The 16439-nt window shown below is 44.0% G+C and overlaps 1 protein-coding gene across 1 annotated transcript in view; it reads right to left on the reverse strand.

The window, feature by feature from the left end:
* Positions 1-391: 391 nt before the first annotated feature.
* The window catches only part of LOC129003720 (uncharacterized protein DDB_G0283357-like), a 159320-nt gene continuing 143272 nt past the window's right edge, over positions 392-16439 (reverse strand). The window contains exons 14-16 of the mRNA XM_054432016.1: positions 6096-6285; positions 3676-5523; positions 392-517 (exon numbers count right to left, since the gene is read on the reverse strand). Of these exons, the coding sequence (XP_054287991.1) occupies positions 392-517; positions 3676-5523; positions 6096-6285 (2164 nt within the window). The remainder of the gene's footprint in view (positions 518-3675; positions 5524-6095; positions 6286-16439) is intronic.

Below are 16439 nucleotides of genomic sequence, written 5' to 3' on the forward strand. Positions count from 1 at the left end.
AACTTATGACTAGTGCATATGTAACTCAAATTCCATCGCCACAGAAAACATGCGGACAACTAAAATATCTCCTTATAATTTTAAGATTTATTACCTTTTTGTAAAATAAAAATTAGGTTTTATAGGTAATTAGGGTTGCTGCCACAGGGAATTGCCAAAAATTTTACCTGCAACATAGTTAAAGTAAAAAGTGTGCACCAAAGTAAGTAAATGCAGCAATTAGTAGCTTTCCGTACTATAATCAGTGCAAGGAAGCCCACTTTGTCGGGTGATTGTAAGAAAATTAATATTTCACACATTTTTTATAGAGATGCTTAAAATAGTAACCCTTATACTATATCTCTCATGTTATACTTCGTTCACAAAATTGGGCAGTTTAGGGAGAAGAAATTTATCCCTCCACGTCTTGATCCCAGTGGCGTACAGACGGGTGAGGGGGGGTCCCAGGCCCCGCACCAACGTAGGCTCCCAAATCAGGGCCGTGTTCCCCTACACTGCAATTGCCCAGGGCCTCGGCCTAGGAATGGACCTCACTCGGGAAGAATGTTTTATTATTTATAGATATATATATATATATTTTTTTTTGAGAGGTGGTTACGGCTACATAATGGATAGTAGTAAAGCTATGGATAATAGGTAAACTTTTAACTGAGCATGCTTTACAGTTTTACACAATATAATTGAATATATCGTATCAAAAACTTGAAATAACTTCTTCAAGTTGAATAACTAAAGATGGATTTATTCACAAATCATTAGCAATAAATACAACTACCAATATACAACTACCGACAGTTACCGATATAACTAATAACAAAGAATGTCTGTAGTTGAAGCACCTAAATCTAAAACTTGGGGACACATCTCGGATTTTTCATTGGTAATTCCGGTTGGTGGAATCGGTTTCATCAAGAAGCGGGTTAGAAGCATGAATCAATCATCCTGGTCTATCAATTAACCCACTACCCCATCTTGTCATTAACAACCCACATCATTGATCTATGGCTGCCAGACACACTTTATCTTCTTGATTGCTTGTTTTTACTTCATCACTATCACAGAATTGTTAATTATTTACTATTTTATCTATTATGCTATTTGCTTCCTCTACTAAAAACGTTTTTAAGTGCTGAATTCTGTTTTAGCTAAATAGTATTTAGTAATTAGTAGCCTAAATTGATTGATTGGTAATTTATTTTCCATGCACACAATTTTAATTAAACACATAGAGAAATTTGTACTTGAACTGATGAAGTTATAAGCCCTTCACTATTCTTGTTGTCGTTTTAAGTGTGTTTTACGCCATTTATTTTTATTTTTGGGCCAAAGCCGAGTGGCATCCATGTCCAGAATTGACCACACTAGGTACCAAACCAGCCACCCTAAGATAATAGGCAAGCACTTAACAGTCTATGGTATTTGACCACTTGGATATCCAGACAAAACATTAGAATAAAGAAATTTGCTTCCTTCAGTTTTGACAAACGAGGTATTTCTGTGATTGAATTTTCCCTCCATAACAACACCCTAAAGCTCTTCATGTACCATATTGTAAATAATCTGGTCTTAAAAACCACAAAATCAGATATGTTCCATTACCAGAAAACCTCCAAATTGCAAACAATGAAACTGATTTTGAAATTATCAGTACTGATTTCATGGATAATTAGTTTTTGCAATTATCCATAATAACAGATACACAGGCAGAAAGAGTAGAGTAGATACCAAAATAAACACAAAAGTTAGGCGATTGTACATATGCTTTGCAAAACATATAGGGCTTCAAGGAGGGGAAAAATTCTCTGGCAGGTAAGGGGCACAAATTAATATCTTTTGGGACCTTAGCGTGTCACAATGAGAATCTGTGTATATACATCCAAAATCAAACGAAAATAAGTTCCCATTATAAGGCGATAGCCCCCACACCCCATCTCCCTCCGACCAAAGCTTGTGTTTGAGATCTGCCGTTGACTATATACTAGTCTATATATACACTTAGCCAAAATCTGGCAATTCTAGCGATTGTACTGCTCATGGTGTTTCTTTAAATTTAAATTGGACAATTTCTTTTCTTCAAAATTAAAAACAAATAAACTTTTCAAGAAATCTTTAAAAGTTGTACCGTACCCAGAAATGTTGTAGAGGTAATAAATAACTTGTCTAAATAACAAAGAAGTCTCAACACAGAAGATGATTATTCTATTACCGATTGTTACAACTTCATCAAGTGGACAATGTAATTATGATGGTTTTCCAGCAGTTACAACAGTACAATCACCCGAACATACAAGCTACAATGATTACAGCGTGTTTTGTCGGGGAGCAATCAGTTGCTAATCACTCCAATGCTCAGAATAATAATGTTCTCTTTGTAACTATGGTTGTTCTTGGTGATTCTATTTTATTTTATGTAATCCATGGGTATAATCTAACTACATAAAAAAGCTACCGAATATCAGTTTTGATCCTTTATAAAAAAATTTATTGCAGTTGAATGAAAATACCACACAGTCAAATCTTTTCATGGTTGTGTTTTATCTCTCATACTGTGTAGCTAGATGTTCAGCAAGTACTCTAATTATTACAGTATCAATATATTTTCACCACTTCTATGTAGCCGTAACCACATCTTTCAATAAAAAAAAAAACTCATATAAATAATAAAACATTCTTTCTAAGTGAGGCCCCTTCCTAGGCTGAGGCCCTGGGCAACCGCCGTGTACGCCATTAGGGGAAAACGGCCCTGATTTGGGGGCCTATGTTGGTGCGGGACCTGGGGCCTACACCCCCCCCTCCACCCGTTGGTTGGGATCAAGACGTGGAGGGGATAAATTTCTTCTCCTTCTTCTCGCTGATAAAAAAGAACTAGCTTTTCTAGGTGACTATGCGATCTGACGTCTGTTTTGTTTAGCTCTCCTGGTCCCGTCCCAAGTTCTGCTTCGTTTCAGTTCACTTACTTGTTTGATTAGACCTAGCTTAGCTTTCTTTTCTATTTTGAACTTGGAATGTTTTTTAAAAGAGGATCCGAATTTCTTGTGGTAATTTACATTATTTGTATTTATTTGTGTCTGGTAGGAAATGAAAAAGAATCGAAAGGACTTAAGTTTCTGCTGTGAACAGTGTGGTAAACACACTGCTGTGAACAGTTACAAGCACAACTTTACTCAAAAAGAAGTCAAGAAACATGGCCATGATAGTCATTTGGTTAATAATCGATGGAAAACCGATGGAAAAACTATTTTGTTGACTTTTTACTGTTATATTTTAACTTTTTATATTCTTTTGTAAATAACTTACTTATCTTGGAAGGTAGGTTTGGGCCTATCATCAATTTACTTAACAAATTAATAAACGTTTTCTGTGAATGTTCAGTTTGGTTTGATGTTCAGCCATAAATTAATACACCCAAAAGTTAAGCTAGACTCAATCTCTGTACAGTGTACTTACATCCAACAGCTATAATTATTTGAGGCCTAAATGTTTTTTCCAATCAAATGTTTTTTTTTTTGGTCTTAACGTTTTTAATGATTTAGGAATTAAAGATGCAATGAAATTTGCTTGAAATTATTATGACCTCTATTTTGGATTAATTGGCTAACAAGGTAATTTAAACCAAGTTTCTTCAGTAGTTCAGAGGCTTAAATGATTGAATGTGAAGATAAATTTTTAACTCACGTTTAGTTGGTGGATGATTTTGTTGTACGCCCAGTGCCACCGCTCCTTGGCCGTCTTCTTCCTCTTTGGCTGATCTCCAGTGACGATTTCTTGTTCTCCAAACGAAGATTTCTGCTCAATCGGTGGAGGCATTTCTTCTATCACATAATCATCTCCTGGCTGATCGAAGGATTGCTCATAAGACTGATCATAATCTTCATCTAACGTGTCTTGTCGCTTGGGTGGTGAGGGCGATGTTGGTTTGGGAGTTGTAGCACGGTAAGGCTCGATAAGTGAGTTGGTGTCTGGAGGATAGCGATCAACCACAGACACGGGAGAATCTCTAGAATACTCGTTTGTATCCTGAAGAATGTCTTCTTCGATATAACTATCTAATGATTCCGGTTGCCGTTGAAGAATTCTCTGGTTGTGGTTTTGGCTTGGAAAGTTAGAGGTAGGAGTGGCAACAGGAGATGGTTTCTGAGACAAAACTTGCTCTCTTAGCTGAAGACTATTGTTTCTGGAACTGTTCCGTTCTGGTATTGCTGGCCCGATTACACCAGGACCAGAGCCGTAAATATCAAGGTCCTCTCTATTGATATGACTGTTGCTACCATACCTATCATTCTTATCTACTAACGTACTACCGTACCTATCGTTTTTCTCCTGTATATTATTATATCTATCGTTAATCATTTCTTGAGTCAAACCATGATTTTCTTGCACCGTATCGTTCAATATATCTTTTTCTTGTATTGAATTGGAATATCTATCGTTTTCTTGCGCTAAATGATTGTATCTGTCGTTTTTAATGTCCATGATAGAACTATTACTGTAACCTTTCTCATGGACCGAGACGTTATTGTACCTATCGAGTTTATCAGTCATTGTGTTGGGTTCAGGCACGGGTGTGTATTCACTATTAAAGCTCTGGTGTCCCTGAGCGCTAACGGAAGACATTGCAGTTTCAAAGGAATCCCTGAGATCGTCATCTTTAGATTCCAGTGAGTCTGTGTTTTGTTGGAATATTCTTGGACTCTCCAGTCTCTGCCTACCTTGAAACTGCTTCTTCAGCGTGTCTCTCCTGCTCAGAGTCTGCTGATCTTCTTCAGGCCTTTGTACTTGGACCGTTGGAGGTTTTTCTCCATAATAGTTGTATGTAGGTTCTTGATAACCTTGCTGATTTATAGTTGGATAAGCTTGTTGATCTGTTGTTTGGTAGTTCTGTTGATTTGTTGTTTGGTAGTTCTGTTGATTAGTGGTTTGATAGCCCTGTTGATTCTGTGTTGAGTAAGCTTGTTGGTTGGTTTGATATCCTTGTTGATTAATTGCTTGATAACTTTGCTGATTATTCCTTTCATATACTTGTTGATTGGTATCTTGATACGCATCTTGATACGCTTGTTGATTTGTTACTCTACTAGTTACCGTATCTTTGTATTGGTTTGAAGGTATGATGACCTCCGGTTGAGTAGGTATTAGATTATCTATGCTCTGATATGCATAGTTGTAGTCTTCATTGTAGTCAATTTGTTTGTTGCGCGTATCTTGGTAATAGTTAACTTCTTCTTGAGGTTCTTGGTATTCTAAAGATCCTGTTCTTTTTGCAGGTTTGTGTTGTTGCGTTTTGACTGGAGTAGGTGGCAAAGAGGGAGAAGGTTTTATTTTCACTGGAATCTGTGGAAGCTTTTTAGGTTTATTTCTACTTCTAGGCGGAGGGAAGTCCGGATCGTAATCGTCATTGATTTGTTGACTCATCGACTGAGATCTGCTGCTGTTGAACTGTTTTCTTCGAGCTGTGCTACCACTAAAGTCATTTCTCACTTGGTAGTTTTCATCTTCATAGCTTTGTTGGGTTGAATAGTAAACCTGTGAAACACAATTGGTCATTTATATTGACTTATAAAAACTAACATCAATATATTGCTAAAAACCTCAAATTTAATGGCAAAATCCATCTTAAGGGAATAATCTCTGAGTTAACTTCCAAATAACACTTAGTGCAAGGGGGGGGGGGGGATATGTCTTAGAAAGAATAACAAATGCTTCCACTAAACTTCATTAATAGACAATACTGTTACTGAAATAATACAATTTTGATGAAAAACATGAGAAAAACATCTTGAATTGTTGTAATGAGTTTTCTTTACTGATCTCAGACAAGTTGTCGCACTTGCCAGCATCCACTCAATACAAAAAGCAAAAAGCTCATAACAACTAGACTGGAATTAATTATTGGTTGTTATTATTTTTGTTTACTTTTGCCGTTACACTTTTGCAGGAGGTTTAGCTGTCTCGAATTTAGAAATTTTAAATCTAGTTCAACGATTCAATTGGTCTTTCAATAGTCCGTCCTTTTTCCTAAATCTAGCAGACTGGCTGACCGTTTACGCCGGATTATCTAGGTACTATTGTGCAATACAAACTAATTAAAACCTTACATCATCATCCATAGACTCGGAGAACCCTCTGGTCAATTCTCGGTTACTGGAACTTCTTTTCGTTCGCGATCGGTTGATCTTATTTTCATATCTATTTTGACGGTAGTAGTTGCTATAGTAATAGTCCTGCCCCTGTCCCCCACCCCCTCCCCCCGAGTCCCATTGCCGATCCTCTTCTTCTTGACCATATCTGGAAAAAAGCAACAGTTATGAAATATTAAATAGAGTGTATTGATTAAGTCAGCTAAGCTACATACACTTGGATGAATGTTTTTAAGGCTGATGAATATAGGATTAGATAGTGTAGGATGAAGAAAGGTGTCCAAATGGTTTGTTCACAGGCCAAAAAGCAACTGATCTCAAGCCAAGATAATTTTATTAAAACCTCGGATCCATGCATAGATATATGAGTTTTATATGACAACACAGAGAGTGTGTATTTTAAAGGTAATGATAATTATAGAAGACACTGGAGCATCAAAAGGTCCTCTCAGAGGTACTTATGGATATTCAAGCTGCATTCAACAATAAGTTTCAACTCCATAGAGGCTGCAATTAGGGACAGGAAAATTTTCCCGGGCATTATTTTAAAGGTTATAAAATAATGTTTTTAAGGTTAAAGGTTAGCACTCCTTAATAACAGGGAAATAATGGCTGAGGTTGTTGGTTACTTTGCAATAATCATGGAACATCCAGGATGTCCCCAAATGGAGAGAGTCCTTTTTGTCTTGTTGTGGGCCTCGGTACAAAACAACCCCTCAAATCCTGCCACTATGGGATCAAGCCCCAGATAAACCAACCTACTATATGGATAATTTTTACCTAAAACATAACACACAGGATATCCCCAAATGGAGAGTCCTTTTGCTCTTGTTGTGGGCCTTGGTACTTTTTAATTTTAATGTTCTCTGAGACCAAAAAAAAATTTATACTGTGAGGTACCAAATTTTAAGGGGGGTAAAAACGTATTGCTAGTCAACAAACACCATTACTTACCCGATTTTTATCCACAACATCCTAATCCTAGGCCTATGTGTTGGCCCTAGCTTGGGCTATGGGCCAAAGAACGTAGGCCTACTTTTGATAACAGTGAAGTACACGAACACACCCACAACTACATATTTATTCATAATAGCACTCCGTTTCACATAATAAAGTTAAAACGACCGATTTTACGAATATTTAACGCCGATTACAACATCACTTAACCTCAAAATGGTGTTTGTTGACCAACGACAGACGACAACTAGACCGGCTCAACAGGTGAATTTCCGATCAGCTGTTGGCTAGTTCTCGAACTCACCACCAGAGCGATTAAGCCTCGACCGAGGAAATCATGATTTGAGCCGGACAAGAATTATTCGCTGTTCGACCGTCGACTCGTTAACGAGAAGCCTCTTCGCACAACGAAACTAACTGCGCCATACGATATCGTTTCAGGTTAGCTACGTTTTCAGACTTTCCTACTTTCTTTTAAATATTCTTTTTCTAACATACGCATACTCGTCTGCCATTTATTTTATCCGTTTACGTTCGATTATAATTTTCTAAATTTTATTAACTTCGTTCTTGCCGACTCGTGCAAAACCCGCCAGTTCCTGCCTGCCAGTGACTAGCGGTGGATATTTTTCGGCTCTTTTAAACCAATTGGCTATTAAATTACGTTAATTCAGTTCGTTTCACGATTAAATTATTACTTAAGTTATTCCAGTTAATTCGACGTTTTAATACCCCGAGACTCGTCGTCTGAGTTCTAAACCCCGTCTTTGGCGGGTGAAAGAATCGAGTCTTGGGAGCAGGCTGAGTTGAATAATCAGCCTACGAAAATCAGTATTAAATTTATTTTAAACCACTCACGTTAAATTATCCGTCCAATTATATTAATTAGGCCCCGACGACTCTGTAGGGATTGGGTCTTACATTATATTCGATTTTATATTATTTACCTAGGCCTTTAGCTAATTATTTTAAAGTTCATTACGAGTAATTGAATCACATTGGCTTAAGTTTGAATACTCGTCGGCCCTACAGAGTCATTCCAAAAGTTAGGCAAAATTCACCAAAACACTTTAACGTACCTCCTCCTTCTGACGTCCCTCCTTCTGAGCACTCCGGGGAAGAAATTTGAGTGTGGCCGATTCTAGGGTAGGCCTAGCCTGACTTAAGTGAATACTAGTTTATTCCCCCCCTAGAATTTTGCGTCACATCTCCGGCGCCCGAACAGGGACTGAGCTTCCTCGGTCTCACGTCCTAGTACCGTCATTTTGTAGAATTTTGCGTCACATCTCTGGCGCCCGAACATTTGGACTCGAAAACACGGTTTTGGACTTTGAAATTTAGACGAAATGACTGGAGAAACAAAATCAACGACTTCGAGTACCCCGACGACCATTGCCCGACCCGATACGCTACCGATCGGCCCCGTGATGATATCTACGGTGGGAATTACGACGTCAACGACGACCACGACCACGACGACGATCTCCCAAATACCTTCGACGATGGAGAGCATCCCGAAATCACCGTTGGACGACTCACGCGTCGGCTGGATTCATACCCTGAGCAAACAGCTCCTGATAGCCGAGATGAGTAAATATCATCTAGAAACTGAGGGTAGCGTTGCCGAACTTCGCAAACGGTTCTGTGATTATTGGAAGAACCCGTTGGGAAGCATCGGTCAACCGATGAACCCGACGGCGATAGCGGCATTGGGGCCTACAGCCTCGACAGCCTACGATACGCAAATCCGACAGTGGCTGGCACCTCCTTCCGCGTACCAGGAGATGGCCAGCGTGCGAGAAATGCTCGGAGTCTCTCCAAACGCTGATTCCGAATCCGTTCGACGAGCCCTCGCGGCGTTGGTAAAGCGTCCGGTCTACATCCCGTCGACCGGGGAAGACATTCTGTCGTACCCCGTACCCTCCGGTCTACCGACAGAACGCGAATCCCGCACGATGTTTGAGAGTCGCGGAGAACGGCCAACTACTTACCAGACGTCGTACGACCTGACACTTCCTCGACAGCCTATCATACCGGCACGAACCCAGACGACGCGTCACGATTACGAAGACCGAACCTACATCCCTCGTCACGAGTTCGAAGACCGGACCCACGAATGGCCGCGATCCAACCAGGGCCTGGTGACGTCACAACCACGACCCGCCTTCTCAACCTCACGTCCAGACAACCCCAACCCGTGGGGTGGGACGAGAGTGGGAGACGACACGCCGTCGTTGTGCAATCGGGTCCGCAAGTGGAATCTGCGGTTTGACGGCAAGAAGGACCCGGTCTCGTTTCTGGAACGTCTGGAGGAGTTGGCGGAAGCCTACTCAATCGATATCGACGAGCTGACGAAGGCTTTGCCGGAACTCCTTCACGGCCCGGCATTGCTTTGGTATCGGAACTGTCACGGTAGCTGGCGGACGTATCAAGATTTCAAACATCAGTTCGAAGATCAATACCTCCCTCCATTATATCGACAAGATCTAGACGACGAGGTAAGGCGACGGACACAAGGCGAGCGCGAATCCATTCGTGACTACGTCGTCGCGCTCTCAACGTTGATTCGGAGGAGCGGTACGTTCTCGCAGCAGGGTAAACTCGACCTCATATACCGCAACATGCGCCCGGAGTACAAACTCGTCTTACGTCGTACCGATTTTTGTACCCTGGAGGAGTTGTTGGAAAGAGCTGAGGGGTACGAGGCGTATGTACATTGCCAACAGACCTTCCGTCCGCCGCCACCACCTTCGATGTCGCTGATCCCGGAAACCGCCTACGTTCGTGATCGGAAAGTCGACCGGGTCTACAATAGCGCGGCAATTGATCGCTTGTCGGACGACCATGAAGGGGAATCCGAGGTGACGGCCAGGTCTCGACCTGGTAAACCCTTGGAGGACGGTCGCAAGACTACAACGTTTGCGCGGTCAAACCCCCGTGACCCTTCGCTACGAGTCGACTACAGGCGGAGGCGGACGCCGGACTCTACGAGGACCAGATCGCCCGGTACGACGAACGAACGAGCGGCAGGCTCTCGGCAATTCGTGTGCTGGAACTGCGACGAAACCGGACATCTGTTTCGCGAGTGTTCGAAGCCCAAGGTCCTGCGTTGCTACCACTGCAAGAGGGTAGGCATCTCGACGCGTCGTTGCAACTGCGGCTCGGGAAACGGCCATCGGGTTCAGTCTGCGGGAGGTCGCCTGAGCCCCGTAGAACGAAACGCCGTACGACCTCCGAGGAGTGGAATCGCTGGCTCGGCTTCATAACGGAATTCACTGGAACCGTCAGCCGCGAACGCGCCCCCAGAGATGACCGACCCTTCGTGGACGTGGTCATCTCAGGTGAGACGTTCAGCGCCCTCGTCGATACCGGCTCGTCGGTCAGTCTGATTGGAGATCGCGCCGTACGTCACCTTCGGGCGTGCGGCAGCGTACCCGACCAGGCTGACGTCAACCTACGTATGGCCAACGGAGCGAGTTGCCGTGTCTCGGATCGATACAGAGTGGATGGTGAAATCGCGGGCCAGACGTATTCGTGGGATGCCCTACATGTCCCGAACCTGAGTGTGGAGGTGGTACTCGGCATTCGGTGTATTACTGACCTCGCTCTTGTCAGTGTACACACCGCTGTACGAAACCTCCGCAACGACGACGTTCCCCCGTCCTATCCGGTAAACGCCCTCGAAAATTTGACCTCCGAAGAAGACACGAGACTCACAGAATTCCTGGAACGCGAACTACCACTGTTTGACGACGTTTCGGGGAAGACGGCGTTGGCTGAGCACACGATACGGCTCAAAGAAAACGCCGCTCCCGTCAAGCAACGGTATTATCCCAGGAATCCCGCGATGCAAGCTATCATCGACGAAGAGGTGGCGACGATGCTCCGCGATGGTGTTATCGAACCATCGGATAGCCCTTGGAGTTCGCCAGTCGTGCTGACGAGGAAGAGCAACGGAAAGTTTCGGTTTTGCATCGATATGCGTAAAGTCAACGAGTGCTCTGTCCCCGACGCGTATCCGCTGCCCAGAATCAACGCGATTCTGGAGAAACTACGGCCGGCGAGGTACATCAGCACACTGGACTTAAAACAAGGCTATTGGCAGGTGCCGTTAGCGAAGGAAAGCCGACCGATCACCGCGTTCACCGTACCCGGGTTAGGCCTATTCCAGTTTACGGTAATGCCCTTCGGACTCCATTCCGCCGGAGCGACCTTTCAACGCCTCCTGGACAAGGTCATCGGTCCGGAGCTTGAGCCGAAGGTGTTCGCCTACCTCGACGACCTCGTTGTGGTGTCCGCCACGTTTACTGAGCACTTGCAGATCCTCCGGGTGGTCTTCGAACGCCTTAGAAAGGCTGGCCTACGTTTAAACCCAGAGAAGTGTAACTTCTGCAAAAAGGAGCTCAGATATCTCGGACACGTCGTCAACAACGAGGGGATATCGACCGACCCAGAGAAGGTCCGTGCTATCGACGAGTTCCCACGACCTACGAACGGCAAAACCCTTCGAAGCTTTCTCGGTCTCGCGTCCTGGTACCGTCGTTTCGTGGACAGGTTTGCCCAAGTAACCGCCCCGATGCGACAACTGTTGAAGAAGAACGCTCGGTGGCTGTGGGGCCCTGAACAGGAGGACTCGTTCGAAGAACTAAAACGACGCCTCACCTCTGCTCCTGTCCTGGCCTGTCCCGACTTCTCGGTCCCGTTTGTCCTCCAGACCGACGCGTCGACCATCGGTCTTGGAGCCGCTCTCACGCAGAACCAAGAATCCGGCGAAGTCGTAATCGCTTACGCTAGCCGACTGCTTACGGACCAAGAGAAGAACTATACAACGACGGAGTTAGAGTGTCTTGCGTTGGTTTGGGCGACCCGAAAATTCAAGCCGTACCTCGAGGGTTACAAGTTCGTCGCCATAACCGACCACGTCGCGCTGAAATGGCTAATGAGGCTACACGAGCCTAGCGGACGTCTAGCGCGGTGGGTGATGGAACTTCAGCAGTACACCTTCGAGATCAAATACCGGAAGGGCACCCTGAACCGCGTCGCCGACGCTTTGTCGAGGCAACCCGTGACCAACGAGAGCCAATCGGGCCTGGTCGCGATGAGTCATCTCACATCGGAGGTGACAGACGCGCCTCGCGAGCGACACACGACCAGACGCAGGGAATCGACGAGACCGGGAGACCAACCGAGTGACACGACGCGACCCGACGAACGCCCCAACGAAGCCAACGACGTCCCTCCGACTGATTGGTACGACCAGTTGTACGCAGCTGTGACCGCAAACCCTCGACGCTATCCGCGATATCAAATCGTGGAGAACCGCCTTTACCGAACCTCCCAACGCCATGGGAGTGGTGGTAAGCTGTCCTGGAGAATGTGCGTTCCTCCAGGGCAAGTGGAGGCGGTACTACGACAGAACCACGATGACGCTACGGCAGGACACCTTGGTGTCAAGAAAACACTTTGCCGTGTAGGGCCCGAATATTTTTGGCCTGGATGGCGTCGGGAGACGAAGAACTACGTGAGATCCTGTGATGCCTGCCAAAAGTACAAGGTGGCGCAGACGAAACCGGCAGGGAAGATGTACTTCCGGGCTCCAAAAGGTCCGTGGTACACGGTGTCCGCCGACCTAGTGGGTCCGCTACCCAGGTCTGGCAAGGGCCACCGCTTCCTGCTGGTGATCCAGGACACGTACAGCAAGTGGGTTGAGCTATGTCCTATCGGGTCGGCAACGGCCAAGAACGTTGTCAGTAAAACTAAGGAGATGCTCCTTCGATACGGAGCACCTGAGTCCATAATCACCGACAACGGGACTCAGTTCGTTTCGAACCTCTTTAGAGACCTGGCGATGGATTGGGACATAACTTTCACAAACACAGCTCCCTACAGTCCGCAATCGAACCCGGTAGAACGAGTCAACCGCGTTGTGAAGACCATGATCTCTCAGTTCGTGAAGGAGAATCATAGGTCATGGGACGCCCATATCGCCGAGCTCCAGTTCGCCATAAACACCGCCGTCCACGATTCGACGGGTTACACGCCGGCGATGCTAACGTTAGGCCGCGAACTCAGAGTCCCGAAAGCTGTCCGAGGGAAAACGTTGGAGGCGACACCCGACGTTGACGGACAGCCGACGCTCGCCGAAGTTCACGATAGACGAACGCAAGAATTCGGACGCATCTACGAGAAGGTCCACGCCAACCTCAAGACCGCCTACGAACAGCAGGCAAGGTACTACAACCTCCGCCGGCGGGAGGTGAGGTACCGCAACGGCGAGCGCGTGCTGCGGCGGATTCACACGCTGTCTTCCGCGGCCGACGCCGTAGTCGGGAAGCTCGCGCCCAAGTTCGACGGACCCTGCGAGGTTGAGGAGCGGCGTGGGGCCAACCTCTACACGGTGAGAGACGTGCGCACGGGGATGTCACACGTGGTTCACGTGAAGGACCTGAAGCCCTACCACCAACGTTGAGGGCCGAAGAATCATTACCCTACGTTCGATGATTCAGAAGTTTTTTTTTTTTTTGTTTTACCGTTAATCCTTTTTTTTCCGATTTTACGAGAGGTGTTTTTATACCAGTTGGTTTTTATTTTCGTTCAAGAAGTCCTTTTTATTTTGTTTTCAAGAAGATTTTATTTTTTCGTTTACTTTTCCCTCTCGTACACGACCTCTTCTTCACGACGCCGTTTCTTCAGCTGCCCTTTTTCGAGACCCTTTGGACCATCCCCCTCACGTTAGAAATCTTTTTTTTTCTCTTTTTTTTGTGAAGTTGGTAAGGGGTGTGAGGTACCAAATTTTAAGGGGGGTAAAAACGTATTGCTAGTCAACAAACACCATTACTTACCCGATTTTTATCCACAACATCCTAATCCTAGGCCTATGTGTTGGCCCTAGCTTGGGCTATGGGCCAAAGAACGTAGGCCTACTTTTGATAACAGTGAAGTACACGAACACACCCACAACTACATATTTATTCATAATAGCACTCCGTTTCACATAATAAAGTTAAAACGACCGATTTTACGAATATTTAACGCCGATTACAACATCACTTAACCTCAAAATGGTGTTTGTTGACCAACGACAGACGACAACTAGACCGGCTCAACAGGTGAATTTCCGATCAGCTGTTGGCTGGTTCTCGAACTCACCACCAGAGCGATTAAGCCTCGACCGAGGAAATCATGATTTGAGCCGGACAAGAATTATTCGCTGTTCGACCGTCGACTCGTTAACGAGAAGCCTCTTCGCACAACGAAACTAACTGCGCCATACGATATCGTTTCAGGTTAGCTACGTTTTCAGACTTTCCTACTTTCTTTTAAATATTCTTTTTCTAACATACGCATACTCGTCTGCCATTTATTTTATCCGTTTACGTTCGATTATAATTTTCTAAATTTTATTAACTTCGTTCTTGCCGACTCGTGCAAAACCCGCCAGTTCCTGCCTGCCAGTGACTAGCGGTGGATATTTTTCGGCTCTTTTAAACCAATTGGCTATTAAATTACGTTAATTCAGTTCGTTTCACGATTAAATTATTACTTAAGTTATTCCAGTTAATTCGACGTTTTAATACCCCGAGACTCGTCGTCTGAGTTCTAAACCCCGTCTTTGGCGGGTGAAAGAATCGAGTCTTGGGAGCAGGCTGAGTTGAATAATCAGCCTACGAAAATCAGTATTAAATTTATTTTAAACCACTCACGTTAAATTATCCGTCCAATTATATTAATTAGGCCCCGACGACTCTGTAGGGATTGGGTCTTACATTATATTCGATTTTATATTATTTACCTAGGCCTTTAGCTAATTATTTTAAAGTTCATTACGAGTAATTGAATCACATTGGCTTAAGTTTGAATACTCGTCGGCCCTACAGAGTCATTCCAAAAGTTAGGCAAAATTCACCAAAACACTTTTACGAAGGCTGGGATGACATAACTCCAACTGGGCGTCTGCAGGATTTCCTGAGCGCTTCTAGAGCTCTGAGCCTTCGATTAAATTTAAATAAATTGATCAGTCAAAGCCGTGACAACTTCGTATCGACCCCTGGATTTTTCTCGGCTCCTTCTGAGCACTCCGGGGAAGAAATTTGAGTGTGGCTGGTTCTAGGGGTAGGCCTAGCCTGACTTAGGTGAATATTAGTTTATTCCCCCCCTAGAATTTTGCGTCACAATACAATGTAAGTTATGTATATTTTACAAACATGTGTCCGTAAACGTGATACCTTAACTTGAGTAATTTTGGTCCGATTTTATTTAAATTTGGCTTAATTTGAGAGGGATAAAATTGAATGAGTTCGCAAACCGGCAAGATCGGGCCACAGGAATGAGGAGTTTTAAAACTTCAAAAATTGGGTTGATAAAATGTGTTCCCTAAACATGGAATCCATTTTCATAACACCCATTGTGTAGAGCTTAAAAACTAAAAAATTTGTATATTGAAGTCTTGATCTACAATTAAAGGTACCGGTAACGTAGACAATTCTAAAAAAAAATATTTTTTTATTATTTATTCTTATGGAGAATACTGTTGTAGTTTATTTTTTTATGGATATACATGTTGATGGAATTTGGCAAATTTATTTATTTCATCCTACACCATTAACGTTCCAACGTTCCAACGTTCCACCATCCAAAAAATACTTTTTACCCTCCCCGTAGCAGCAAACCTAACCTGAAATATAATGTAATTTACATGGGGGATAAATACGTCTAGCTTATAGAAATATATACCCTAGCATAAATCCAATCAGACAAATTGTAATTCGCTTAGCCTGCAGGTTTTCTGCAGCAGGTGTATTTACCTAATAGAACATAAAGGTTGAGTTGATAAGTTTCAAGATTGATTATTTCCTGTGCTTCCTGACTGGTCACGTGGCCCTGGCTGGGTGAAGGGCGGTAGGTAACCGTCGAGACGCTTAAGTTAAAGTATCACGCATAAACTTAGAGAGTGTTTTGTGATCATGTCAAAACATTGTGAGAGTCTAAATTCAGCGTGTGAAGAAACAGCGGTTTTCTATAAAACTCTATGACAAGAACGGTGTGGAAACGCTTTAGATGCTTCAGCAGGCCCACAAGGAAGACGTAATATTAACGTGCCATAGTTCTCATGTAGCACAAGCGGCTTAAAGATGGCCTCAAAGACTTTGTTCATACTGGAAGGCCTCCAACGACTCACAACCATGAAAATCTGGCCAAATTATGTAAGTGTTGAACAGTGACGCAAGCTTGAGCATTAGGCTCATTACGGAAAGAATAACATTGAGCTACAATGTTTCATTTGGTTTCTGAGGATTTTATGATGAGGCTCATGCAGCGTCTAGTAGCAGTTCAGATTTTGGCCCG

Source organism: Macrosteles quadrilineatus, unplaced genomic scaffold (genome assembly GCF_028750875.1).
Source record: "Macrosteles quadrilineatus isolate MER2022 unplaced genomic scaffold, UCM_ALF_1.0 Scaffold_9__3_contigs__length_116548681, whole genome shotgun sequence".
Lineage (NCBI taxonomy): Eukaryota > Metazoa > Arthropoda > Insecta > Hemiptera > Cicadellidae > Macrosteles > Macrosteles quadrilineatus.